Source organism: Penicillium hordei, assembly GCF_028827395.1.
Source record: "Penicillium hordei strain IBT 12815 chromosome Unknown utg000003l_segment0_segment0, whole genome shotgun sequence".
In the NCBI taxonomy this organism is placed as follows: domain Eukaryota; kingdom Fungi; phylum Ascomycota; class Eurotiomycetes; order Eurotiales; family Aspergillaceae; genus Penicillium; species Penicillium hordei.
Window position 1 is genome coordinate 2,525,633 of NW_026623144.1, and position 24,664 is coordinate 2,550,296.

Here is a 24,664-nt window from a genome sequence, read left to right on the forward strand (position 1 = left end):
GTCAGAAGACTATATATAAAGACCCACGGAGACCTGATTGCCAACCCAAATAGGGGTGGCAAATGGGAGGTATCATTGGCTAGCTAGATGTTCCATTTCTAGTGGATCGTAGTTTATAGCCAACTAGTTAAAATCAACGGCTTCAAAAGTGGAGGAGTCAACAATGGATTAGAGGACTAATGTATGATTGGATTCTGATTACTCCTTGCTCTACCTTAGAGAAGCTTGCCAACATTGTTTGAATGAAGCATAGTTTCTCTCGTTTTTATCTGTCATGATACCATAGGCCGATTCACCACAATTATTACATGCACGGATGTATCCGCTGTCATGTCCTGTCAGTCTAACAAGCTCCTACATATTTATCGTACAACACTTTGGACCGGGCTCCCCGCTTTTGGATTGCGAATCCCAACCTCTTCTCGGAATCCCTCGAAAGAATTTCCTATACTTCACTGAAATCTGTTGCTTAAAAGCCCATGCGCTCGCGCTCGCAAAAAATACCGTGAAAATGATAGATAAAAAACGCTATTCGAACTCTTTCTGCGTACTTAGGATAGTTCGGTAGAGACGATACTAAATCCGGTATAGCTTATGGGCCGAGCCAGAGGTACCAAAATCCACAAAACAGATGAGCACTATTGGTGGATTGCGTGTTTGTCATTCCTTGTTGCCCCAAGACGTTAGTAGAGAGAGATGCACTTTCTGATGACCACCCAATTCCCGTCTTCCGCAGCTTACCAGAAGTAACAGATAATATTCAAGGTTGCACTATATATTCTCTCGAATCATGAGAATCGCTAGGCAAATAGCCAACTTTCCACCGATTCATGTTTTACATTACACACATGTTCCTTGCATTCGCCCTCACGCCATGCCATATACCCCGCTTCTCAAAATACCGAGTAGATTGATTCGGTCGAACGGACCGGTTCCGACTAGGTAGAAAGCTTAGGAGCATAGCTACACTATATAGCTCTACTCATAGATCTGCGTCAAACCACTAGTGACTTTTGTGGTCAATCAGTGAGATCTTCCAAGTACGAATGCAAGAACATGAATCCCATCTATATCCGCTTGGCTCGATCTAAGAGCAACGGGATATTTTGCGCACCAATGTTAAATTGTAGTAATGGAGATTTGACCATTCCTAATGGCGCAACAAGGCCCAGACGCCCCAATGATTTTCTACAATGGCACGATCTCCGGCTGCTCCCGCCACTAAATGCGCCAGAACCAGCCAAGGTGAGGGGTAGTAAGCAACAAGGTTGAACCCCCGAAGCGACAAGACAGTGGTCGGTGAGAATTGTTGAACGCTCAATAGATGGCCGAATGAACCTTCTAACCTTGGAAGTTTATATAACTCTGGCTGATGACATCCCGATGTTGACAAAATACCAGTACCCAAGCATGAGTAGAGGAGATCGGTGGACAGAATTCATGATTCATCGGCTATTGCACTTACAACCTCACTTAGCAACTTGCCCAGATATCAGGCCACAGGGATCGTCGGGAACTTAGCACTGCCGAGAGGATTCGCTCCCATGTTTATCTAATGCAAGAGTTATATATCCATCTACGTGTCACCTACCTACAGGGGGGATATGGCGGTCGTCCCCGCAAGGCTTCTTAAGATAAGTTCGCCCCTGCTGGCCTCCATGCCTCGGTCAGGATTGGCCTTTTTGAAGGGAAAAAAAAGAGAAAAAGGAAATGTAGGATAATATTTCAAATGCCAAGGTTTTGCTCATCTTTAGCCAAGGAACCCTCAACGAACCATTCAGCCTGGATGTAAATATTTGCATCTGCCGACGGGATAACAACTCAGATTTGTATAAACCGCCGAACGACATGACAACCAACAGCAATAACAGAAACAATCATGAGAGGCCCAATTTGCAGACTCTTCGGTCATCCTGTGACCGTTGTCGATCTCACAAGCTTAAATGCACACTTCCGTTGAGTGGCCCACCAGGTGTGCCTAATCAATGTATTCGATGTGCTCGTGCAAAGACAGAGTGTATATTCAGTCGCAGAGCGCGAGGGAGACGGCATGACTCCAACAAACTAAGTCACCATCATGACTGGGAGGTGATGCCCCTGGTCAGGGCACAGATGTGTCCTGGGGATGAATTCGGCGACGGGATTATCCCCGACCTTTCACAACCGACAAATCTCGATAAACGGGTGAACACCTCTGGCCTCGGCGGTGGGTCGGACATCCGCTCCAGCGTTAATTTAGACTGCACGCCTCAGATGACCGCTTGGAATAATCTGTTGGGAGATGACCAAAGAAAAAGCCGAGACTTGTTCAACTTTACCGCGGCTAATCTATTTGATTCATGTCATTTATCACACCCAGCTGATGACTTTGGCCCAGACATAGCATTGTGTCCAATACCAAACCTGGCCAGGGAGGGTCAGGATGAACAGGAGACGGAATCCTCGATATCATATCCGGAAAAGGATGAGAGCCCTATAGTGTACCTCTCCAACCTCATGATAGATATCCATGAAGCAGCAAAGACTCTCACGGATAGCCCCTGGGCGTATCCCAACCACTCAACTGGGCTTGACAGCTACCCTGTTGGCATAGTCTTACAGTTACCTCAAGACCTTTTTCGGATTCTACATAGGCCAATATCAATGACCAGCACCAATCATGGCAGCCATTCGCAGGGGTCAGCCACTGCCGATACTTTGCAGAATAGAGATCACCACCTTGTTCCGGATTTACAAAGTCGAACAACAAACAGTTCGTCCATATCAACACCACCCCACCAGCCGGCGGGCCTGATAACTACGCCACATATATTACTAGTCATGAGCTGTTACACTTCCTTTACCAAATTATACGTTGTGATGAGCCATTTTCGTACACATCTCCGAGGATCATCAGAGCGGCACTCGACACAAAAACTACCATTCTTCGACCAAAACATCAGCGAAAGGCTCCGACTGGGCGAATTGGCTCTTCCCAGGGACATGTGGATCAAGACAGATACTGCGATGCGTGCGCTACTTGATATTCTCCATGCAGTTGAGACCGCGATAGGTGTTCCTGAGCGGCTCTCTATAGCAGGGAAAGGCAAGAATCTTCAATCATCTTTGGACATGGAAGAAACGATGACGCTCAACACTGGATTTATCGAAAATGTAATTCAGGTCGAGGCTGACCGAGAATCGATCAAGGAAGTGCAATTATTGAAGGAAATTTTACGGAAAAAGTAGATCTGTAAGGCATATGGGGCTTGAAGAGGAGCGAGCTTTCATGAAACAATTGTCACACCCATTGGTATAGCATTATTATCGAATGACTTATCACAATCAAAGAACCTTGGAGAGCTTCATCAACGCCCACAACTGTATCATCTATTTACTTCTCGCTAATAATGTGTGTTTAAGGCGGAAGGATTTCAGGCTACCAAGTTAATTGAACTAGTTTCTTAGCTGCAGGCTAAGCTTTGCATACCATGTCGATCGCCACGCGCCACCACACGACCATCCGACCGTCCGATCCTCCATCGATATATGTGGTACTCCGTACTCCGTGCTCTTCTCCTCGTTGACCCCTGTGGCTTGCTACTGTCTTTGTTGGACAGTAGCGGTTATGGATCAGTAGCATGGACTACTTGGTTCCCACCTCCAAACGCCCCTTACTCGGACGGTCCGCTTTAGCTTTGATATGTAAAAAAGCCAGACTAACTTCACCAGGAAGATGTTGGACCTCACTTATATGACATAAATTTCATTTCGCCGAGATTTATCTTCTCCTTTATCCTCAATTCTGACCAACGCATTCCCTCAATTCTTTTGAACAGACTCACGTCCCTTCCTTTTCTTTGTCCTCCCCAACTGAGAAATCACATCTACCCTTAATACCATATCAGCTTCTTGTGATGAGTACTACAGAGAGGCAGTCTGAAGATCTGGGCTTAGACCAGTCCAGCCAACTCGAAAAGCAGGATGCGGTTGACTGGGATGGTCCTGACGACCCCGCCAATCCGCTCAACTGGTCCCAGGCGAAGAAGAACATGCACGTCATTTTCGTGAGCGTTTTTACGCTCTATGCGTATGGATTCCTTCCCAATCACCCTGGGAATTGGTTTGTCGTGTTGAGCTCTAACATCCAGCAGAAATCTAGCAGCCACGATGTTTGCTCCTGGGGCCGAGCAATTGATATCTGAATTCCACATCGCCAACTCAACCATCGAAGCCATGACAGTCAGCATCTACGTCTTAGGATTTGCCGTCGGCCCTTTGATCTTAGCACCCTTATCGGAACTGTACGGTCGTCTGGTTATATACCACATTTGCAATATTTTCTACTTTGCATTCACCGCTGGTTGCGCCTTTAGCACGAATGTGTCCATGTTCCTCGTCTTCCGATTCATCTGTGGTTGTGCGGCATCGGGACCCATGAGTATTGGAGGCGGAACAGTTGCAGATGTAACTTTGCCAGAGGATAGGGGGAAGGCTATGGCCCTGTTTGCCGTGGGACCCCTGTTAGGACCGGTACGTCTGCGCATATATCATCGACTGATCAATGGGCAATCAGATCTGACCTGCAAGCTCAGGTAATTGGGCCAGTTATTGGTGGCTTTGTGGCGGAGACGATTGGCTGGCGATGGACGTTCCGAATTATCTTAATCATGGTACGATGGAATGAGCTTATGATGAGATAAAATGGTCGGATCTAATCTGACACACGACTTGCAGTCCGGCGTGTTCAGTATCATCTCTCTGATCTTTCTGCGAGAAACGAACGCGAAGGTTCTGCTGCAGCGAAAGGCAGCGAACGTGCCAGAAAAATCAACCACAGCAGCGGCTCCCTTAGACAGAGAGAGCCCGGGAAAGATGCTCCGTGGCGCCATCATAAGACCCGCCAAGATGTTGATATTCTCGCCGATTGTACTGTTAATCTCTCTTTACAGCGGCACACTGTTCGGTGTTATTTTCCTTCTTTTCACCACCCTCCCGACCCTCTTCGAGTCACAATACCACTTCGATATCGGAGTTGCTGGTCTGGCCTATCTAGGCCTTGGACTAGGCATGATCATCGGTCTAGTACTGTTCGCCGTTCTCAGTGATAAACTTCTTGGCCAGAAGCGAGGTGGTACAGTCACCCGACCTGAAGAGCGACTGATTCTGATGAAATGGTTTGCACCAATCACCCCGGTGGGATGTTTTATCTACGGATGGAGCGCATACTATCATGTCCACTGGATGGTTCCTATTGTGGGTACTTTTGTGATCGGACTTGGAGCTTTGTTCATCGTCATGCCAGCTCAGGTCTACTTGGTGGATTGCTTCGGGGCTGAAGCAGCGGCGTCGGCCTTGGCCGCGAATCTCGTTGTCCGAAGCCCCTTTGGAGCCTTTCTTGCACTCGCTGCCTCGCCTATGTATGAAAAGTTAGGCCTTGGGTGGGGAAATAGCATCCTTGGCTTTATTTGTCTGGCGTTCACCCCGGTACCTTGGCTGTTTTACCGCTATGGTGAATATTTACGTACTCACTTCACCATCACCCTTTGACAACTTGGTTTAGCTGTCACTCGCTCCAGATCAGAGGGGTTTTTTTCCACATGTCCTGTGAGCCGGTTTAGGATTTACAATTTGTGGTTTTTTTTCTTTTTTTTTCTAACATTCGTTCTTCCTTTTTTGAGGCCCACTTCTTTATTAATTCGAGGTTATCTTTCATGTGTTAACCGTTAATCGTGCCAAGCGCCCAACACACATTCTCTGTGTTGGTGCACTCCACTCAACGATAATTCCTATACAACGATAATTTTCCACTTTAGCATCAAGTTTGTTAGCATTTTATACTATACCACGATATCGGAACAAATTGAAAATATCGAATACTAAATTTTAAGAGCTACCAATGCCTTTCATCTGCATAATAACACCAACATTGCCCAGTTGGCACGGGAATTCAGCGTTCCATACCGGAGGCATCGCGCCCGTATTCACGGGCGGGGAAGTAAAACCACTGCTGCCAGCCTAAAAAAGACATTAAACCTAATTCAGGAGAGAGCATTGAAAACCCGGATCGATACCCTACACATTGGCAATATGGGTATATACCCTCCTCTTATTGAAATACTGGTGGTCAAAAAGAGTCTGTTAGTAGCATTCAATATATATCCGCCGATGGTTGCGTATGAAAATATTACTACCCCCGATTTCCGGATCATACCTAAAGTTTAATGGCTGGATTGATGATAATTACGGCTCTTGAATGGCTTTGTTCTTTTCATGAAGCTACAAAATCTCTGGTCAAAAAAGGCAGGCTAAGGCTACTTTGTGATGGATAATTATGGATCCTATACAACGATCAATTTCATCGAATTTTGCAACCAGCATTTCATTGTCCTAGTCTTCTTTTACCCTATATAATCTATCTCTGCCAACCGCTAGATGACCAGCCATTCCAATGCTTAAATTATCATTTTTGTATAGCGAATAATGAGGCTATAATATAGGGTGGAAGTGCAAGCAAAAAGCGGGATTCTTTTCAGGATAATTCAGGGTGTCCGGGAGCAAGCTTTTACCCAAAGAATCATCCGGTCTTCATTTAAATCTAGCGGTATTTATCCCCTAGATCCAGAGCTTATTCTTGGTCCTCTACGTTAAAAAGCTCTTGAATCTGAAGGGTCCCTCCTTAGGATTCTCACTCTCTCTCCCCCTCCGGGATTCGCAAGGTCAGTCACTAATTCGCCGCTAGATACAATTCAGCGGGTTAATAGGCTTGATGTTGAGCTTATTTATGAAATTAAGCAAAATGAAAACCAAATTCAGAGGGTAAAACGGCATACCCAGCGAAGTATAGATGCAAATTCACTTTCATCCTGATAAAATGCTATATTACGGGCTGAATTAAAGAAAACCCATACGTCTAGTTCAATTGCAAATAAGCCAAGAAATGCGAAATCGCTTCTTGGGACTAAAGGCAGTGTTTAATCACCTATAAGTGCAAATAGGAAGATGGTTGACAGGAGAGATGCTGATTCTAAGAAGTTGAAGCGTATAAAGGCAAACCATGCCAAGGAATTGGAAGGTCAACGGCGAGTCTAGGAAGCAAGGGATTTAGTAGAAGCTGAGCATGAAACTTCAATGGCGGCAACAGATAATAAGGGTGCAAATTGGTATATAGATACTACTGGTGGTTATAAGTAGTTTGAATGCAATTCATCCTATTGAAATTATCGTTGAGTGGGGCGCACCAACACAGAGAATGTGTGTTGGGACCTTGGCACGATTACCTGCTAGCTATTGTAATAGAATATGATAGAATATCCCAAATCTGTGCCTGAAACGGCCCACTTCCAGTAGCCTGAGTAGATCTTTCACATAGTAGATATTAGGTGACCTGCAAACTATATTATTTTATTAAATCAAGCTCACCCTATCTACGCTTGCGGGGCCAGGAAAACCAAAGGGCCCCCATAAAATTCGCAGAGTCTCTTCCTAGCGATTTGGACAGGGAGAAGCATAAGAAAAATAGGGAACAAGTTCCATAGTAGCTAGACAGTTACGTGTTGCAACCCTCCGCAACCCGGACACTATTCTCCGAAGGCGAGGTCATCAGATCGTGCTCCGAATTTAGAAACGATCAATATATCTAAATATTCGGAGTTTTCGGATTTTTCGGATCACGGTGTTCGGCGTTGACACTCGCTTCGAAACTGGAGCTCACTCCATGGCCCCATGCTGCTCTAATTTTAAGTTCGGTAACTATAGATAAGTAAGAATACCGAATGTCAAGGCGAGGAAATCTCAAGTGATTCTAGCTTCGAGAAATCAAACAGTGCAAGTTTAGACAAAGGTTGCAGGATGTCTGCGCAAGTCACGACACAGATTCCAAGTCAAGCACTCGAAAATGTTATTGTTCAACGTGAATGGAAAACTGGAAAGCCCTCAGTGAACATCATATCCATTGGTGAAAGCGATTCAGATTCCGATAGAGAGAAAAGCGCTACTCGCCCGCGGGCCGATTGGACAGAGAGCCCGCCGCTGCCATTTTCGAAACCGCGCCAAGACCCTGCAAGACCACCACTCCCTAATTGTCGCCACTACATTGTGGACGGTGCCCTCAATCCACTACCGGCCGGATGCATCGGAGAAATTTGCGTGGGAGGGGCTCAGGTCGGGGTAGGATATCTAGGTCGACCTAAAGCAAATGCCAAGTCATTTATCCAATCATGCGTGCCAAGTGACCGCGAGCGAAATTGGACGAAGCTGTTCCGGACCGGTGATAGAGATCGCTTCCTGCGAGGAGGAGCGCTGGAATTCCACGGAAGGATTGCCGGTGATAAGCAAATCAAACTCAGAGGGTTTCGAATAGACTTGGGAGAGATTGAACAGGCCTTACACCGATCCTCAAAAGATGATGCCTTGTCCGGCATCATCGATATCGCCGTTGTGGCAAGACCAATTGATGCGGAAGATGTCAGACTCTGCTAGTTTGGTTGACAAGCGTCAGCTTATCGCTTTCATTGTTCCTAAGAGGATCCCACAAACGGATATCGGACAAAGTGAATATGTGTTATATCTTCAAAACACTATCAGGCCCATCTTCAACTACTATATGATGCCTAACGGCTATCAGCTTTTGAGTGAGATGCCAACCACCGTCGGGGGAAAAGCAGATCGGCAACGTCTCTTACATGTGAAACTCTCACTGGTACATTACTCTACTACCTCTGATCCTTATGAGATCTATGATATTCCAGTCGCGCAACAGAGTATCCTGATGGAAGTGATTGAGCTCATGAAATCAGTTGTAGGGGAAGAGCGGAATATCACACCAAACGCCAACTTCGAAGTCGGTGGCCAAAGTATCCTTCTTCTGAAATTTAGATCAAAATTGAGAAAGCACTTCGAGATCGCTCCTTGCAAGAAATGTTCCAGAAGTGTACCCCACTCGCGATATCTGAGATGGTATTCAGCACCCAAGCTGGCGCGGTCAACCCCGGGACTACTCAAAGCAGCAACCCTGGAAACTTCATAGACTGGACCCATGAGATTTCTCTACAAGGCAACTTGGAAGACCTAAAACTCCCCAAAACGCCACAGATTGAAAGACTGGAAATTTCGCGCGTGCTACTGACTGGAGCCGATACTTTTATCGGTGTTCATATGTTAGGCACGATTTTGACATCGAACCCGGACACCCGGGTATTTCTTTTGGGAACCCTCAAGAGAATCGAGAAGCAGGACCTGATTACCGAGATAAGAAATTACCATCTGTTTAGTGAACGTTTTACCTTGGAGCGGGTCTTGTCACAGGCGGTCTTTCTTCCCGGCAGCATGGCCGCCCCCAACTTCGGCCTGTCTGAGGAAGGCTTTCAATACCTGGCAGACTCAATTCATACGGTATACAATTTTGCAGCAGGAGTCTCATTACTGAAGACCTACCGAGCGTTGGAATCAGTCAATACAGAGGCCGTGCGCACCCTCATATCCCTTGCAAATAGGAATACAACCGGCCGGGTCCCCGAAATCAACCACTTATCTACCTGGAGCATCCCGCATATGCAAACCTGGCAAGGAGGAAGGCGAACCACCACAGATGTGATCAAAGGTGAGGAAAGCGCTGGCTACTTTGTGCCTCCAAATAATGACGAACACGGCTACTTGAAGTCACCATGGGCGGCTGAGATGATTCTCACGAAAGCTGCAGGCCGAGGCTACCCCGTTTCCATCTACCGATCGTCTTCTATTTCTGGAAGCATATTTACAAATGTACCAGCTCCAAGCCTTGATTTTGTCAACGGCATGATTATGCAGATGATCCGACACCGACTCGTACCCGATATATCCGCCCCGAATGCCAACAGTGGAGACGTTGTGATCGATTTCATACCTGTTGACGTGCTCACCCATGCAATATACAGCCGTTCCGTCGCGGGGACTATTCCACACCAATTACCCTGCATCTATCATCTAGGAAGCTCTCAACCCCTGCGCTTACATGATTTACCCTCAACGATAGATAGCATATTCAAGGAAGGAAACTATGAGCTGGGCCAACCCGCCCGGATCGTGGGCCTCAGAACATGGCTTGAAGTTGTGAGGAAGAATGCAAGTGAGCAAGAGCAGCTTTATTGGACGGTCATTGAGCAGTACTTGCAACATGGACACATCATGTTTGCGTTGGACCAAAGTCAAACTGTCTCTGCTTCGCGAACAGCTGGTTGGTCTGGAAAAGGTCCTCGAATTGACGCTGCATATCTCCGGCGTTTGTGGGCCCAAGGGATGGAGGCCGGCGGCTGATCAAGGGTTTTTGAAATATATAATTCTTTTATTTCCCATTGCGTAGTTTCTTTTTATAATGAAAAGCCCACCAGAACCATGTAAAGATCGATGCAGCCAGATATCTTGAAGAATTGATCTAAAACAAGCAAATCATACCCAATGGAACTTCTTGTTGGTATTGAGAGTGATTCTGAACAAATGGCAATTTCACTACAATGCAGTCAGTTCCCAGCCCAGGGACTCAAAGGCACTCAAGAGTAGCTGTCTAGCCAGGGGAACTGTCATTCTCGACTTAGCCAATTTTCTTGTGACAAGAAAGGCTGGTCTAGACAGAACGGTGTTAGCCGATCCATATATACATGTTATTAACAAACTCACTATTTGTTGCATATATGTCACACATGGCAAACTGATCCGGAGGAATGAAATTTGGCAAAAACTCCATTGACTTTAGAATGTGCTCTGGACATTGTTCCCTATCGGGAAAGAAAGGGAAAGTGAGGTTGAGGTCAGCGCCTAGGTCTACACAGCTCGTCAGTACAAGGGTCATCTCTTGGAATTTTCGAAAAACGAGAGAGCGGAAGTAAAATAATAAAAAAAAAGAAAAATAATAGAGAAGAACGTACCGCTTTGGTAGTTTAGTGGATCATCTGGTGTCATACAGAATTGTGAGGCTTCCGACATGGCTTCACAGCTATTCGAAGGGAAATCCTGCCTATTCCGAAGAACAACCTTTAAGACGTGTGCCGCTTTCTGAGCCTCTGCAGAAAAGCTCGATCGAGCCCAAATGCCGTGCGACCGTGTTAATGCATCGTGAATGATTTCTGCATTCTCGGCTAGACCACCGGGATTTAATTTCCTTTCCTGCTCCAAATAAGAGCACAGAACGCTGGCCGCTAGCAGAAAGTCATGGTTGACAAGTGACGAGACACGCCATCTTTCTTGGTACAACTGGCAGAAAGGCTGCATCTCCTCGTCCAAAATACGTTGATATTCCAGTATATTCAACGCTGCATGTATGCATGCCCTGTGTGAATCACTGTATTGATCCCCTCGTTGCGAAAGAAATTTCCGATGTAGGATGATTTTGCCTTTCTGAAACATCAGCTCCAGGAACAGTTTCTGCATGATGACTTGTGGTGAGTCTGTGATGCAATGGGCCATCGAGATCCATTTGAGACAAATGGGTATGGCGTTATGAGTCTCGTGCAATTTAGTATCTATCTTCAAAATCTTGGAATATGTATATGTATATTCTCGAATATCGGAGGCACCGTCCAGAATAAGGCCAAGGGTAGACATCATGCGTGCTTTCGAGAGTCGATAAAGCATTGGTGTATTCTCCGTATCGGGCCGTGGGGGTGGAAGATCTGTAGTTTGCTGATTGAAATCGCTATCCAGGTAGTTCCGAGGTTCCGAGGTATCCGCCTGCCATGGTCTGATCAAACGGGGAAGACCCATTTGGGCTGATATTCCTAGGTCCAACTCCATGATTGTAGCCCACACACGTCGCCTCATCTCGCCCGCGAACGGAGAGATATCCTGATCTCCAAAATGCTTTGGATCGCGGTGAAACCCCATATGCATGGATAACTGGACAACGATACCTAGGAGTAACCAGATTCCGAGCTGTGCATCCTTGTGGCTAAAATGCTCGCAGGTGAAGTACAGAATCAACGTTTCGAGTACGTAAGGTCCTCCCATGTGGTAGTTTCCGAGGATCAGACATTGGACAATGTTTGCGCGGAAAGCTTCCACCATCGTTTGGGGATCATGGTCTGCGGATAGTATCGGATGAAGGCCAGATTCGAATCGAAATTTCCGAAACTGTGCGGCCAGGCACATGATAGAGTATAAGAGCCCTACCCATATTATTGGGGTATCGGCAGGACGCTCCCAAAATTGTTCATACTAGAGGGAATTGGAATCAGAACCTCTTCGAAGAAACATTCTGAGAGAAAGAGCTTACTTCTTTGAGGAACTCGACACTGTGAAGAATAGCTATATGATGACTCAGTCAGCCGGTTTGAAATCAAAATCACGGGTTCGGTATTTACCTGGAGACATGTCGAGTGAGTTGAAATAGAACGACACCAATCGATCCACTTCGGGCTTTCCGGGGAGTGATGCCAAGACCTGCTCCCTGGTTGTGTAATAAGGGCAGCCAAGGAGTAGCTGCGGGCCGACAAATGACGCAGAAGAGGTTGGACCGAAGTCAGGCCGGGCAGGTTCCCTTTCTTCATACTCGAAATAATCTTTCAATTCGGCGATTCCGTCCAGAACAGCCACCCAGTGGCTGCCATTGACATAGCTGGAATTCCCAAAATTGTTGAATTTTATGCTGCCGTGATCCGATTGAGACGAGATCTCATCCGCCCTGTTGTCCATTTCGTGTGTTGGATAGGTCGTCTGGAGAGGTACGGCTGAATCCTCGCGCTTCACGCTCTTGCTCTGCTGCATCAGAGTGACCACCAAGCTTTCCAATTGCTCTATCCTAGCCTGCATATTTGACGATGAACGACCCAGCCTCGATGGTTGCATCGGATCTGGAGGGTAAGTGCACGACTTGTCCAGCCCGCGTTTCGAGCATGTGCCGCAAGGATATTCGCGATTGCACTTCAGCCTAGTCTTATTAGCTGGAGGGACAGTGTATGCGAGACAAATGGCGTTGCTATGCACACATACTTCCGACGTCTACATAAATTGCAGGAGAGCTGAGGTTTCGTGCGACGTCGACTCGCAGAAGGGTCCATGATGGCTTCTTCGGGACTTGGCTGATCTGTCATTTTTAGAATGCTCGAGTGGGGGCAAAGTCGCGTGGGGAACAGAGAAACTTCCAAGGTATGTAGATGATAAAACACCAGCTCCCCAGGGGTTTAAAGCCTGAATCTGAATAGACACAGAAAAAGATTTGTAGGAGCAGGTACTCGGAGAAAGTTGACATGGTGGGAGTAGGCTACTAGTGCATACTAGCATACAAGGCACCCCGTGGAGGCCAAACACCCAGATCTTACGATACACACTAGTATTGGGGATTTTACGGGCCTGCACTTGGCCGTGGAGCTTAGAGTACAGCCCCTAAGTCCCACACCACCTGGGCAAAACTATTTGCAAGACTATTTGATTACATACTATTTACCTTCAAATGGAAAGGAGTCGTATTTATTAACCATGCGAGCATCTGTACTACGACCCCAATGACACTTTCATATATGCGCTGGTCCACTTTGGGTGGGGATTCCAAAGCCCACCCCCGATCCCCCGATCCTCCGATTTTCCGATCCTCCGATCCTCCGAAAGAAAACAAAGACAAGACACACAACGACGTACGAAGAAGAAAGAGGGAGAAGGAAAGAGCTTCTGGTACTGACACCAATGCAAGGATAAGCGGTTCTTCGCTATTATCTGGGCAGCATTTAATGTAAGGGGAAGAATTTTACAAATTAGGATCCCTCCGTCGTAAAAAACGCTATAGCATCGGAGTTTTGGGAAATGTAAAAGAGGAACAAGCGAGAACGCGAATCCGAAGGTCTGGTGTCTATAACACTTGGATTCCTTGAGGAGACGGGATGTGGGACATATGACGATAAGTCTCGGAAACTGCAGAGATTCCTTGAGCGTAACCAAAGGCGGATTTCGAGTCCAAGCACAGGTCCTATGGAGGGACAATACCCCACATAGCTCTGAGTTCTACTTCCCAGATAGTGTGGTGACTGAGGATGAGGGTAGAGTTCAAGGAAAGTGGGAAGTCCAAACAACCGATGAGTCGCGGGAGGCGAGATTTGAGATTGCCCCAGATCTATCCACAGCGAATCTGAACTTCAAAGATCCCAAAGCGGTCGTTGGGTCAATCATACTAAATAATTAAACAGCTATATACCTAGGTACCTCTAATGCCCAGATGTCCCCTTCTATCAAGCACGAGCATGACAATCCTTTTTTGCTCCTAGGGCAACAGCGACCTATGCAATATTGTCATCAAAAGGATACAAGGGTTATCCTCAGCGTCAGGCAGATCTCAGTAGGCTTGGCATTGGGCGTGATCCAGGCATCAACTAGGTCAAAAGTGCATTGGGACATTGGCCGTTATGCTCCTTCGCAGAATGGTCCAATTTATGTGTACCAAATTAAAGAAACTAAATCATCAATTTTCAACATTGAAGGGTTATATAAAATCATTACGCATAACTAATCAGACAGAATTAAACCGAATACACTATCAACCCGAATATACAATGAAACCGAATATATAAGCAAAAGGAGTACGCGTGGACATAATCAAACCAAATAAGCCACTGACCGACGCAGGAAATCCCCAAATGCGTCCATATGCGACCCTTTATCCATCATCGAAAAATGATTGACTTCGTCCAAAACCTCGATGTGCAGATTCTTCCTACCGACCAAAGACGCCCATCCATCACCACTGAAATCAGTGCGGTTGTTAAGAAGCCAGATCATCTCGCGGGGATCATCGGGGCGAGTCTCAGGACGCGGGTCCTCTGGGTGCTTGCAGATGCCGTCACGCGCATACACAAGATGTGTGCGCACTCCGGGCTCGGCCTTGATGAAAGGCTTGATCTTGTAGTTGTCAAGGAGACGGATGAACGCGTCAAAGTGTGGTCGGAGCCAGCTGGGCGGTGCTCGGCCGTTGGTGCCAAAGATGTCGATGCTGTCGAAAAAGTCGTACATTCGCTGTGGAGGATTATCAAGGCCGATTGGGTTGGGCGAATCGATCAAGATCAATCGTGCAGTCTGCTGGCCCTCTCGGGCTAGTTGCTGTGCGGCCTCGTACGCGCAGATTCCCCCAGCGGACCAGCCGCCCAGATAATATGGCCCGACTGGCTGGCGGCGGCGGATCTCCACAAGGTACTTGGAGGTGAGTTCCTCAAGGGTACACGTCATCTCGTGGGGTGTTTTCATCCAGGGGCAGTTGAGGGCGTATGCAGCTGTGTCTGCGCCAATCCTGGGAAGCGTTGCGTATGAGGTGGCCGATCCGGATCCATCAGGGAAGAAGAATAGGGTACTCTTGGCTGTTTTTGCGTTTCCCCAAAGCAATATTGACGTGGATTGAGGGCCAGAATAGGGATCAAAACTATATGCACGCGGCACAGCTGCTGACGTCTGGCTTGCTGCTGACTTCACAGTCATTCCCAGACCCAATGTCTTATCCACCTCTTCTAGATTGTGAGCTTCCAAGAAAAGCGTGGACGGGAGATCGATTTCCAAAACCTCGCTTAGCCTGCCCACAATTGTCAGCGCCAGAAGCGAGTCAACTCCTATGTCGGCAAATCTGGTGGTAAATGTTAATTCGTCCATACTCATGCCAGTCTCCTGGGCGATGGTTTCGCGGATAACATCCAGGACCGATGATTCCAGTTCCTGGTCGGACGTAGCCCCGGTATCACAACCTGATCCTCCGTTGTCAGGAGTCTCAACACCGCTCCCTATCTCCGATGAATCGGTTGAAGAGTCATCGGCAACTTTGAAAAATCCCAAGAGGTCCTTGGGCGTTGGATAGTCGATAAACAGGGACGAGGGAAGCTCTGCACCAAGCTCTTCCTGGATACGACCGATAATGGTAAGGGAAAGGAGCGAGTCAATGCCATGGTTGCTGAACTCTTCGGTGGGGCCTAGGTCGTGCGGTGCAACTCCAGCCTCCTGGGCAATGATATCCATTACACGAGACCCAACGCCAACTGTGGCCGGCTTAGGAATTGCTCTGGGAAGAACATTGGTGGTTTGCATCTTGGACACATCAACGGGAGCCTTGCGAGGGCGAGGGGGTAAAGACTCCGATGTCTTCACGCTTCCTGTATTATTGACTGGATTTGATCGCCCTTTTGAAGGGAGAAGGCGATCGAGAATCTGACGCGGAACGCCCTGGAACTTCTTGGAGTTAGCAAGTTTTTGATTGTAGGTGCATTGGAACTTACGCGAATCCCCTCAAAAATGGCCACCAGCGTTGCGCCATCAAAAATGTAGGTATCGCCCACATAGGTGCTTCCAGTCTCCAGTTGCATGCGGTTGTATACCTGATACTGCTTGCCTTGGGAGAATTTGATGGCGCATCGCATGCGCTCCCAGCCATGGTTGATGAAAACCTGAGACTTCGACGGGGTGGCATCGCTCGCATTCATAATGAACCCGGCAATATGGCCCAATGAGTCAATCCAGCAGGGGTTGAATGTGAACCCATTTTCACCCACCTGGAAAGCCACCTTTGCAGTGGCCTCATGCCCCTCGCTATCCAGAATCACCTCTTGCATTCCCTGGTACTCCGGGCTATACTGCACGATTGTAGAAAAGAGTTGATAAGCAAGACGGCGCTTGAGTCTATGTGCGTCACCATTCTCGGCACTATCATAAAGAGTGCGAATCCTGCTGTGAACCAGATGAGAACTGCGCTTCCATTGTTCCATCCACGTTTGCGTGGGAAGAATCTGGACAGCGAAAGTTGCATGGTCTGTTGTCTTCTTCCCTTTGTCATTGACACTAAACAGACTGAAAGAGACGGTGTTTTGTGTCCAATCGGCCGAGGCTGTTATGCGGAATAGTTGCGACTCCTTGTCTGGCTGAGAGATCAAAGGGTTTATCACTTTCATTTCAGCGACATCGAATCCAGCCTTTTCAACATCCATATCCACGGCCTTCAACATGTGCTCCGTGATAGTCAGTGCAATATCGGCATACAGTGACTATTTACTGATTAGTAGGCACCACAATAAATAGGGCGGACGCTGTACGTACCGATGGGCAGAGCAGGGCACCGTTGACAGAATGACCAGTAAGTATGGGTGCAAGACGCTCATCATGGATGTTGGACTCAGCAATGAGCATTGAATTCTCAGGCCCGTCCTCTTGCTCCATGATCATCTGAACAGAGGGCGAGAGATAGCGGGGTTTGGCTTGACGCTCAGTAGTTAATTCTGGATCCGCGACGACAACAAGATCGTCACCCTTGGTGAGGCAGAAATTGTTGCGATAAGTAATCCAGTAGTTCTTCAAGTCCCATGAATACCGAGGGAGTGCGAGTACCTCTTGATACTGCTCGAACCCTCTGTGATACTCTGTCCAGCAAATGTCAATCCCACTGGAATAGAGGGTTTCCAGGCCCGAGGCCAAAACTGCCCAGCTATCCTTGTTCTTATTAAGGGAGGGAATCGTGAGACTGTTGGGACCGAGAATACCCTTTATCATGCCAGAACAGGCTGGATGAGATCCGATTTCGATCCACAGACACTTTTCAGTCACCAAATTATCCGCTCTCGCTGCTTCAATGGCACCCTGGAAATTGACTGGACGACGACAAGAATTCACCAAATACGAATTTGTCAGAGTATCCGTATCTCCCACCGCAATTACCTTGCTCAAAAAGGGCGATATATAAGGAATCGAAGGGGATTCATAACAAACACTGGCAGCGGCTTTTTGGAAGCTTTCAAGGATGGGATCAACCTGACCGGAATGGAAGGCATATGGTACGTCCAGCAAGATACATTCTGCCCCCCGAACCTTCAGCCTCTGTTGCAGTGCCACCAGATCCTCAACTGGGCCACTGACCACATTGCTAGATGGCTGGTTCATGCAGGCAATCTCGCAATATGTGCCTTCCAATTCTGGTTTGATGGCACTCAGCGGCAGCTTGACAGCCAGCATGGCATGTGTTCCGGCAGTGGCCTTTTCAGACAGAAGTTGTGCACGCGTGCCAACCAGATATACCACATCGGCAGCAGTTAGAACGCCAGATGCGTACAAGGCAGGGTATTCTCCAAGGCTATGACCAGTGACTGCCGCAGGAGTGATATCCAGCGACCTCCAGAAGTTGTACAAGGCCATCTGAACACAAACCAGTGCCAACTGAGTGATAACCGGTGACGTCTGGCCCAAATCTTCGATAGTGCCATTAACCAGTGGCAGGAAACTCGGGAAACCCTGTTGCTCTGCAAGACGGTTGAAACGGAGCATACTTTCTCGGAAACAAGGTGCGGAATTCATAAGCTGCTTGCCAAGACATTGGTACACATTGCCCTGGCCTGTAAATGCTAGAATGATAGGGGGGCGATTTGCCACGGGCGGGATCGGCTTCTGTTCCGAGATAGCAGGGAGGATATCCTGCAGGCGAGCTTGAATGGAGGCAATATCGGAGCCGGAAACGACAACTCGATAGTTCTGGTGGATCCTTCGTGCTGTCGTGGTGTATGACAAAGAGGAAAGAGATACGGCGGGGTTCTCATTCAGATAACTGATGAGTGCTTCAACATTGCCGGCGAGAGACTTGACAGTCTTTGCTGACACTGTGACCGGTTGCCTGGATCGCATATCTTGTTCTACCAACGGTTCCGAACGCTCAGGAGCTTCCTCGAGCAATATGGCCGTGTTTCCGCCAGCTGCGCTAAAGTTGTTAAGGAAGGCCTTTCGCTTTCCCTGCGCTGAATCACTGGCATGCCACTCAGTTGGGGTGAATGCTATATGGATGTTTCGTTCTTTCATATCTCTCGGGTAGCCTTGATTGATTTTAGTCTTGATGCCACAGTGGGGAGGGATGGCATTGTTTTTCATCATCATTAACACTTTGATTAAGGACGAGACACCTGAAGCGGACTCGGCATGTCCAATATTGGCCTTTGCTGTGCCAAGATAAAGGGGCTTCGTTCTCTTTTCATCCGGAGCGAAGACAGATAGGACTGACTTCATCTCAGTCGCGTCACCGGCCTGCGTGCCCGTGCCGTGCATTTCGACGTAGCCCACATCTTGTGGGTTGACACCGGCATAGCGCATAATCCGGTTGAATACGGCAGCCTGGTCACCCTCGAATGGGCGTGTGATTGAATCTGCTCGTCCACAGTGATTTGTGTAGGCACCACGGATGACACCATGGATCGGGTCCTTATCGGCGATGGCATCTTCAAGGCGTTTGAGAATTACAGTTCCCACTGCATCCGAGCGACAGTAGCCATTCGCGCCGTCATCGAAGGCATTGCAGTTTCCTGTAAGTTCGGATTAGCCTCTTTCGTTCAACCCCGATCATAGTATCGAGGTATCCATACCTGTAGGGGACAAGAAATGACCTCGATCCAGGCCCGCAAAGTTGTCGGGATTCGTCAGGATATTGGCACCACCAGCAAGTGCCGTGTCACACTCGCCACGCCATAGGTACCCGCACGCTGTCTGGATAGCCGCAAAGCTAGAGGAACATGCTGTATCGATGCTAAGACTGGGACCACAGAAGCGGAAGTAATAACTGATCCGGCCTGGGATAAAAGCGCGGTTTCCCCCAGGAATGAAATATGTATCGATGTTCTGCCCGCTGTTCACTTCGCGCCAATCGTCACTGGTTACTCCATAGAAAACGCCAATCCGATCAGTCTGGGTCGATGGGGACGTATTAGGTACTAATCCAGCCATTTCAATGGCCTCATACGCTGAGGTGATGGCCAGACGTTGCGCAGGGTCGCAGCTTTCGGATTCTCGCGGAGACATGTTGAAGAACCGCGCATCGAACAACCCGGGCTCCTTGATGAAGCAGCCATACTTGATCCGACTTGTGTTCTTTTTCTTTCCAGTCGGGTCATAATGGGCCTTCCAGTCAAACCGATCCTCAGGGATCTCCCGGTGCACGTCGCGCCCGGCCATCAACAACTCCCAGAAATCCTCATTCGAAGTTGATTCGGGGAACCGTCCCGAGTATCCAATGATGGCAATATTGGACTGCGAGAACTTTCCCGTGTCGGTTGACGCAGGTTCAGTTTCCGTCCCGCCTCCCGGTAAGTGAAGGACGTTGACATTGATTGTCATATTCGCCGTTAAAGCTGATGACAGAAGCGGCCCGCTCTTGGATGAAATCTGGTAGATGATGCAATCGGCGATGGCTTTGCGTGAGAACTCTTCTACTAGCGATTTGGTCATGAGCTCCCAATTCAGAGTTTCAGTCAAGGTCTCGGAAACAGCTCCCCATATGAGCTGCCTGAAACTTGAGGACGAAATGATATTGCCAGAAGTGGCGGAGACGATACTAAGTCGCTGAGCGTAGCCTTTCAAAATTGGCTCATGGAAGTCCCCAACTACCAATTCGACTTCCGCGGGACAGAAGATATGTGGTGCATGATACGGGAGCTCAATTGGCAGGAAAGAGTGCTTCAATGTGTTCGATGATACGAACTCGGATAATAGTCGGGGAGGCCCACTGATAGATACGCTCTGGCGGTTAATGGAGCTAATGTACAGTTGTGTGCTGAATGGAAGGCCCTGTAGTCCATGGATCAGTCGAAACCCTTGGAAATTTGAAGGTGATATCGATAAAACACGAGACGTATGTATTACCTTGTCATTGAAGTTCTTGATCAATTCGTCGGCCTCGGCCCTCTGGATTCCCACCAGAGCTGTCCAAGATTTCTGCCCCGAGGAAACTGACGATTCTATATCCTCTCGGAAAATGAAAGCACGGAGGGCACATCGAAACGCAACGAGTACTGCTTCCACTGCAGCAGGGAGCAGTTCAGCAAGCGTTTGCGAGGTACTGATTGCTGCTGCCGCGAATGACCCTGTGCATGCGCCAAGAAGATACGTGCTCGCAGCAGAAGGGTATGTGTTTGAACTTTGTCCAAGATGTCTTCATCTGTCAGTAAGATATACATGGCATGGCAACATCGAGTGGTGCCTCACCTGATAAATTGCCCAATCTCCGTGGCGCATAGAAGAGCAAACTTGATAGCAGGTGCTCCGCTGAAAGTATCATGTTGGGAAACAACATCAAGCAAGGTTGTAAAGGGCGGGAACCAGCTCTGTTGCTTTGTTGGAAGACTTCCTATATAGCGTCGAATGTGAAAGGCGACTCTGTCGAAAAAGGCTTCCAGGATGGAATCGTCCTTTAATTGAAGGAGGCTGTATAGTGTGTTTTCAAATGGTATGGTCTGATCGCCGAAGACATACAGCTGACAGGATTTCCTCAAGTCGGTGGCATCTATATGGTATTCGCTACCTATGGGGTGGCTAGAAACGTTCTCCATTGTTGAAGGAAGAAATCGGATTTGAATTAATGAAATACCTTGGTCAGAGCCAAAACAAAAAGCTCAAAACCAGGGACTTCAACATGCATGCGTTGCCTTTTTAAGGGATGTGATGTTTCACAGCCTAAGTCATCAGGTAGAGAACGGCCTGTATATCTCTGGTTTCTCGGGGCCCGGGGTCCATCCTTCTTGTTATCATGTACATGGAGGCTCGGGACATAGGCTCCGATGCGTGAAATTAATCGAACGGCTTCAGCTGACGCCTTGTCAGCTCGAGCTCGGGAACCGGACGTAGAGCAACAATATTTGTACAATAAGTCAAGGCCATCCTTAAAGAACAGTCATTCTCACCTCATCTTGACTTCCATTCGCGAAATACTGCTATCATCATGCCCAGCCAGCGCGTGTATGCCTTGACTATTTGCGCCTACCGCAAGGAGGGAATGAGCGAAGATGACTACCACAGTTACCTAAGCGAACACCACGCCAAGCTGGTCAAGACTCACCTTGTCAAGGCTGGTATTGTCAGCTATACTATGGTAAGCGTTTTAAAACGAGACCCAGACGAGAGATAGAGAATGCATACTGATACAAAACTCCCAAAGACCCACAATACCACCGAAACCAAACAGATGCTTCAACAGATCTTTGGACACTTCCCAGAGGGCCACACCGCTAGCTATGATTGCTTTATTCAGATCATATTTAAGGATGTGAAAGATTATATTCGAGTGAAGGATGATCCTTACTATCAAGATGTAATTTTTCCAGACCACGTTAACTTTGCCGACCCCGCGAGGACTGTTTTTGTTACGGGTTGGGTAGAGACGCATATTGCTGATGGCCTGTTGACCTAAATCTGAATCACAATGTATCTACTGAACCCGATTTAACGTTCATTCGTGGTGAATACACTTCGAACATCTAGAGAAAATAGAGTTTCCACTCCATCTTGTGATAAGAGGACTAGTCTAAGACTCCCGGAGGCCGAGCAGCGAGCTTTTTAACGTTGTTTTATTATGTGCTTTGCGTTTCATTTCAATTGATATTGCTTCTTTCAAAAGTTTCGTCTTTGAACGAGTCCCGCCATAGCCGCGGCGTGTATTGTTTCATGTCCCAATTGCCATGGTTGGTTTTTGTAACCAGTATTTATTCCGTATACCTCATCTGCACTCTTCGTACACGGAATGAAATAAAGTAGTTAAGCGACTGAATTGCTCATGATGGATGGCTACCAGGGCGGAGGGGGGAAAGTGTACTGGGGTTTTTCGTTCCTTTTTTACTTTGAAGATAATTACCTGATACTATGTCAATTCCGAAATCGTCTTAAATATTCTGCTCTGCTTCCACAACTAAATCTATTGCAGTTCCCAGCGAGTAGTCTCAATTGGCAGCGACTTGTCCCACTGGCACAGCCACCTCAACGGAAGCCACCTTATCATGGCCGTCCATGGGTTTGAACCCATTCCTGAAAACTGGGCTTTCTCTCACCTTCTCCCAGTCGTGCAACATATACCCGTTCTCCACGGAGCACTTTACCTCCTCCCGTCCACGTGGGACTAGCTCAGTTTCGTACGCCGCTACCACATCTCGTAGGGTGGATTGTCCTCTCATCACTTCTTGGACGCCAGCTAACAAATTAGAGACATCGCAGATACAATGGTTTAGCCCCTGGCCTCGGTCTATTCAATTCCGATGAGCGTTAGTAACTTGTAAAACCCGACAGAAAAAGGAACTTACAGGGAGGCATAGGGTGTGCGGCGTCTCCGACCAGAGTGATTCTGCCCTGTCGGTTGTCCCATGGCTGAGTGGCCCAGTAGCTTATATCTGCTTTGTGGACCTGAGTGTCGTCGGGAATCCAAGTGAATGCCGACCGCGCAGGCTCTCCCAATCCCTCGGCCTTTTGACGGATCAGTTTAACTCGTTCTTGATAGCAGGCAGGTATTTCAGTATCGGAGAACCACGCCATCGCCATATGGAAAATCCAAGACTCGGGGTGGTCGACACCATCTGGCATACTGGATACTGGAGGATGTGTCAGTGGGCCACATTTCAAAACTAGTGGTTGGGAATGACTTACTAGACTGGAATGCATGGAATGATCGATCACTGAGTGCCAGATAGCTAGTGGGGAACCGCTCTCGGACGTAGCGAGCCTTGTCGGCGTCGTCGTATGTGACGGTCATATTGGTGTGAAAGATGGGGAACCGGCTAACGGCAGCAGCTTCGGTGGAGCCCATGGCAAAATTGCGGACTGTTGACCGAGGACCGTCTGCACCAACAAGGATTGATCCAGACACGACGGTGCCATCCTCGAAGAAGGCCACTACGCCTTGTCCACTCTCGTTAAAGGCGACATCGATCAGGTTCTTTCCATACTGAACGTCAATGCCTTTGGCGCAGAGCGCTCTCATCTTACTGCGAGGGACGCGCAGGCCCTTAGCGTAGGGCACACCTGCCAACAGGTTCCCAGTCTCACCGTGAATGATGGGGTAGTTGCCACCGGCATCAATAGGAACCGCGGGATTACAGGAGACCTCTAGCATGTTTGCAAATCGGTCCTCGGGAAGCAGCTTTTCCAGACGGTCAAGCGACCAGTGAATTGCCATCGTCCATTCATTGCTCCGATAATTCATTGCCACTTCCTTTTCGAAGATCGAGTACCGGATGCCTGCCTGCGCGCCGTTAGCTATGGATACATTTTCTTCTTTTTAAATACGGCTCTGATAAATTGATTTACCTGGTTCAATGCTTGGGCAAGAACGAGCCCGGTGATACCGGACCCAATGATAAGGACATGGAGGTCCTGCGGCTGTGTCTGAGGAGCTGCCATGTTTGTTAGAAATGGTGGAAGTTGGATTTGGGACCTTGGGACGAGTTTGAGTAAAAAATCAGCATACACTAAGAAATGGATTGGTCATATATTTTGAGGATTTCGTGTTCCCTAGTATCATATTGTCACTGCATGGGACGTCACTCCTATTCGGACGGTTTCCACCGATGGACCTCGGAGTCCGAGTCCCTGAAGGTATCCAAGTATCCCCCCCTTGGCTAGGTGGACTGAATCTAAAGCCCATTTCCAAGATTGCAGCTCGCGAATTTGAGAATGCGGCCTCTGTAGTTATGGATCTGTGCTTATGCATCTGCTGCATATTGGGGTTATGTGCTACAATTCCAGATTATTTTATCCCTGTCTAGTTGATTGCTAGCCTGATATTGGCCTGCTATGTGATTTATCCCTTAACTTCCTAAATCCCCCTCGTCGTTTCTTTTTCTTTCTTACCCCATCACTTTCCCCAGAATACACATTAATATGGACATCGTATCATCCTATCTTGGCGGCACACTTCTCCAGAAATTCTTATCCATTACAGGCATTTCAATCTCCTGTGTATTCTCAA

General features: G+C 47.9%; 9 protein-coding genes across 9 annotated transcripts; 6 read left to right on the top strand and 3 right to left on the bottom strand.

The window, feature by feature from the left end:
• Nucleotides 1-2,112: 2,112 nt before the first annotated feature.
• N7537_006188 (uncharacterized protein) lies at nucleotides 2,113-3,228 on the top strand (the record flags this gene model as incomplete). Its single annotated transcript, XM_056897245.1, has 1 exon — nucleotides 2,113-3,228. The coding sequence occupies one exon, from the start codon at nucleotides 2,113-2,115 to the stop codon at nucleotides 3,226-3,228; it is 1,116 nt and encodes a 371-aa protein (XP_056753030.1).
• Nucleotides 3,229-3,896: 668 nt separating this feature from the next.
• On the top strand, nucleotides 3,897-5,529 carry N7537_006189 (MFS transporter; the record flags this gene model as incomplete). Its single annotated transcript, XM_056897246.1, has 4 exons — nucleotides 3,897-4,069; nucleotides 4,134-4,512; nucleotides 4,575-4,652; nucleotides 4,717-5,529. The coding sequence occupies 4 exons, from the start codon at nucleotides 3,897-3,899 to the stop codon at nucleotides 5,527-5,529; spliced, it is 1,443 nt and encodes a 480-aa protein (XP_056753031.1).
• A 50-nt stretch (nucleotides 5,530-5,579) lies between these two features.
• Nucleotides 5,580-6,204, top strand: N7537_006190 (uncharacterized protein; the record flags this gene model as incomplete). The annotated part of the gene is made up of 2 exons (XM_056897247.1): nucleotides 5,580-5,586; nucleotides 5,873-6,204. The coding sequence occupies 2 exons, from the start codon at nucleotides 5,580-5,582 to the stop codon at nucleotides 6,202-6,204; spliced, it is 339 nt and encodes a 112-aa protein (XP_056753032.1).
• A 99-nt stretch (nucleotides 6,205-6,303) lies between these two features.
• On the top strand, nucleotides 6,304-6,849 carry N7537_006191 (uncharacterized protein; the record flags this gene model as incomplete). Its single annotated transcript, XM_056897248.1, has 2 exons — nucleotides 6,304-6,372; nucleotides 6,733-6,849. 2 exons carry the CDS (start codon nucleotides 6,304-6,306, stop codon nucleotides 6,847-6,849), a joined length of 186 nt encoding a protein of 61 aa, XP_056753033.1.
• A 981-nt stretch (nucleotides 6,850-7,830) lies between these two features.
• On the top strand, nucleotides 7,831-10,272 carry N7537_006192 (uncharacterized protein; the record flags this gene model as incomplete). Its single annotated transcript, XM_056897249.1, has 3 exons — nucleotides 7,831-8,445; nucleotides 8,480-8,821; nucleotides 8,857-10,272. The coding sequence occupies 3 exons, from the start codon at nucleotides 7,831-7,833 to the stop codon at nucleotides 10,270-10,272; spliced, it is 2,373 nt and encodes a 790-aa protein (XP_056753034.1).
• A 432-nt stretch (nucleotides 10,273-10,704) lies between these two features.
• N7537_006193 (Transcription factor) lies at nucleotides 10,705-13,040 on the bottom strand (the record flags this gene model as incomplete). The annotated part of the gene is made up of 5 exons (XM_056897250.1): nucleotides 10,705-10,730; nucleotides 10,881-12,165; nucleotides 12,224-12,255; nucleotides 12,312-12,877; nucleotides 12,940-13,040. The coding sequence occupies 5 exons, from the start codon at nucleotides 13,038-13,040 to the stop codon at nucleotides 10,705-10,707; spliced, it is 2,010 nt and encodes a 669-aa protein (XP_056753035.1).
• A 1,492-nt stretch (nucleotides 13,041-14,532) lies between these two features.
• Nucleotides 14,533-21,263, bottom strand: N7537_006194 (type I polyketide synthase; the record flags this gene model as incomplete). The annotated part of the gene is made up of 6 exons (XM_056897251.1): nucleotides 14,533-16,137; nucleotides 16,191-16,952; nucleotides 17,005-19,244; nucleotides 19,305-20,502; nucleotides 20,578-20,866; nucleotides 20,920-21,263. 6 exons carry the CDS (start codon nucleotides 21,261-21,263, stop codon nucleotides 14,533-14,535), a joined length of 6,438 nt encoding a protein of 2,145 aa, XP_056753036.1.
• A 389-nt stretch (nucleotides 21,264-21,652) lies between these two features.
• Nucleotides 21,653-22,120, top strand: N7537_006195 (EthD domain-containing protein; the record flags this gene model as incomplete). The annotated part of the gene is made up of 2 exons (XM_056897252.1): nucleotides 21,653-21,802; nucleotides 21,869-22,120. 2 exons carry the CDS (start codon nucleotides 21,653-21,655, stop codon nucleotides 22,118-22,120), a joined length of 402 nt encoding a protein of 133 aa, XP_056753037.1.
• A 526-nt stretch (nucleotides 22,121-22,646) lies between these two features.
• On the bottom strand, nucleotides 22,647-24,096 carry N7537_006196 (FAD-dependent oxidoreductase; the record flags this gene model as incomplete). The annotated part of the gene is made up of 4 exons (XM_056897253.1): nucleotides 22,647-22,945; nucleotides 23,004-23,288; nucleotides 23,344-23,938; nucleotides 24,004-24,096. 4 exons carry the CDS (start codon nucleotides 24,094-24,096, stop codon nucleotides 22,647-22,649), a joined length of 1,272 nt encoding a protein of 423 aa, XP_056753038.1.
• Nucleotides 24,097-24,664: the final 568 nt, after the last annotated feature.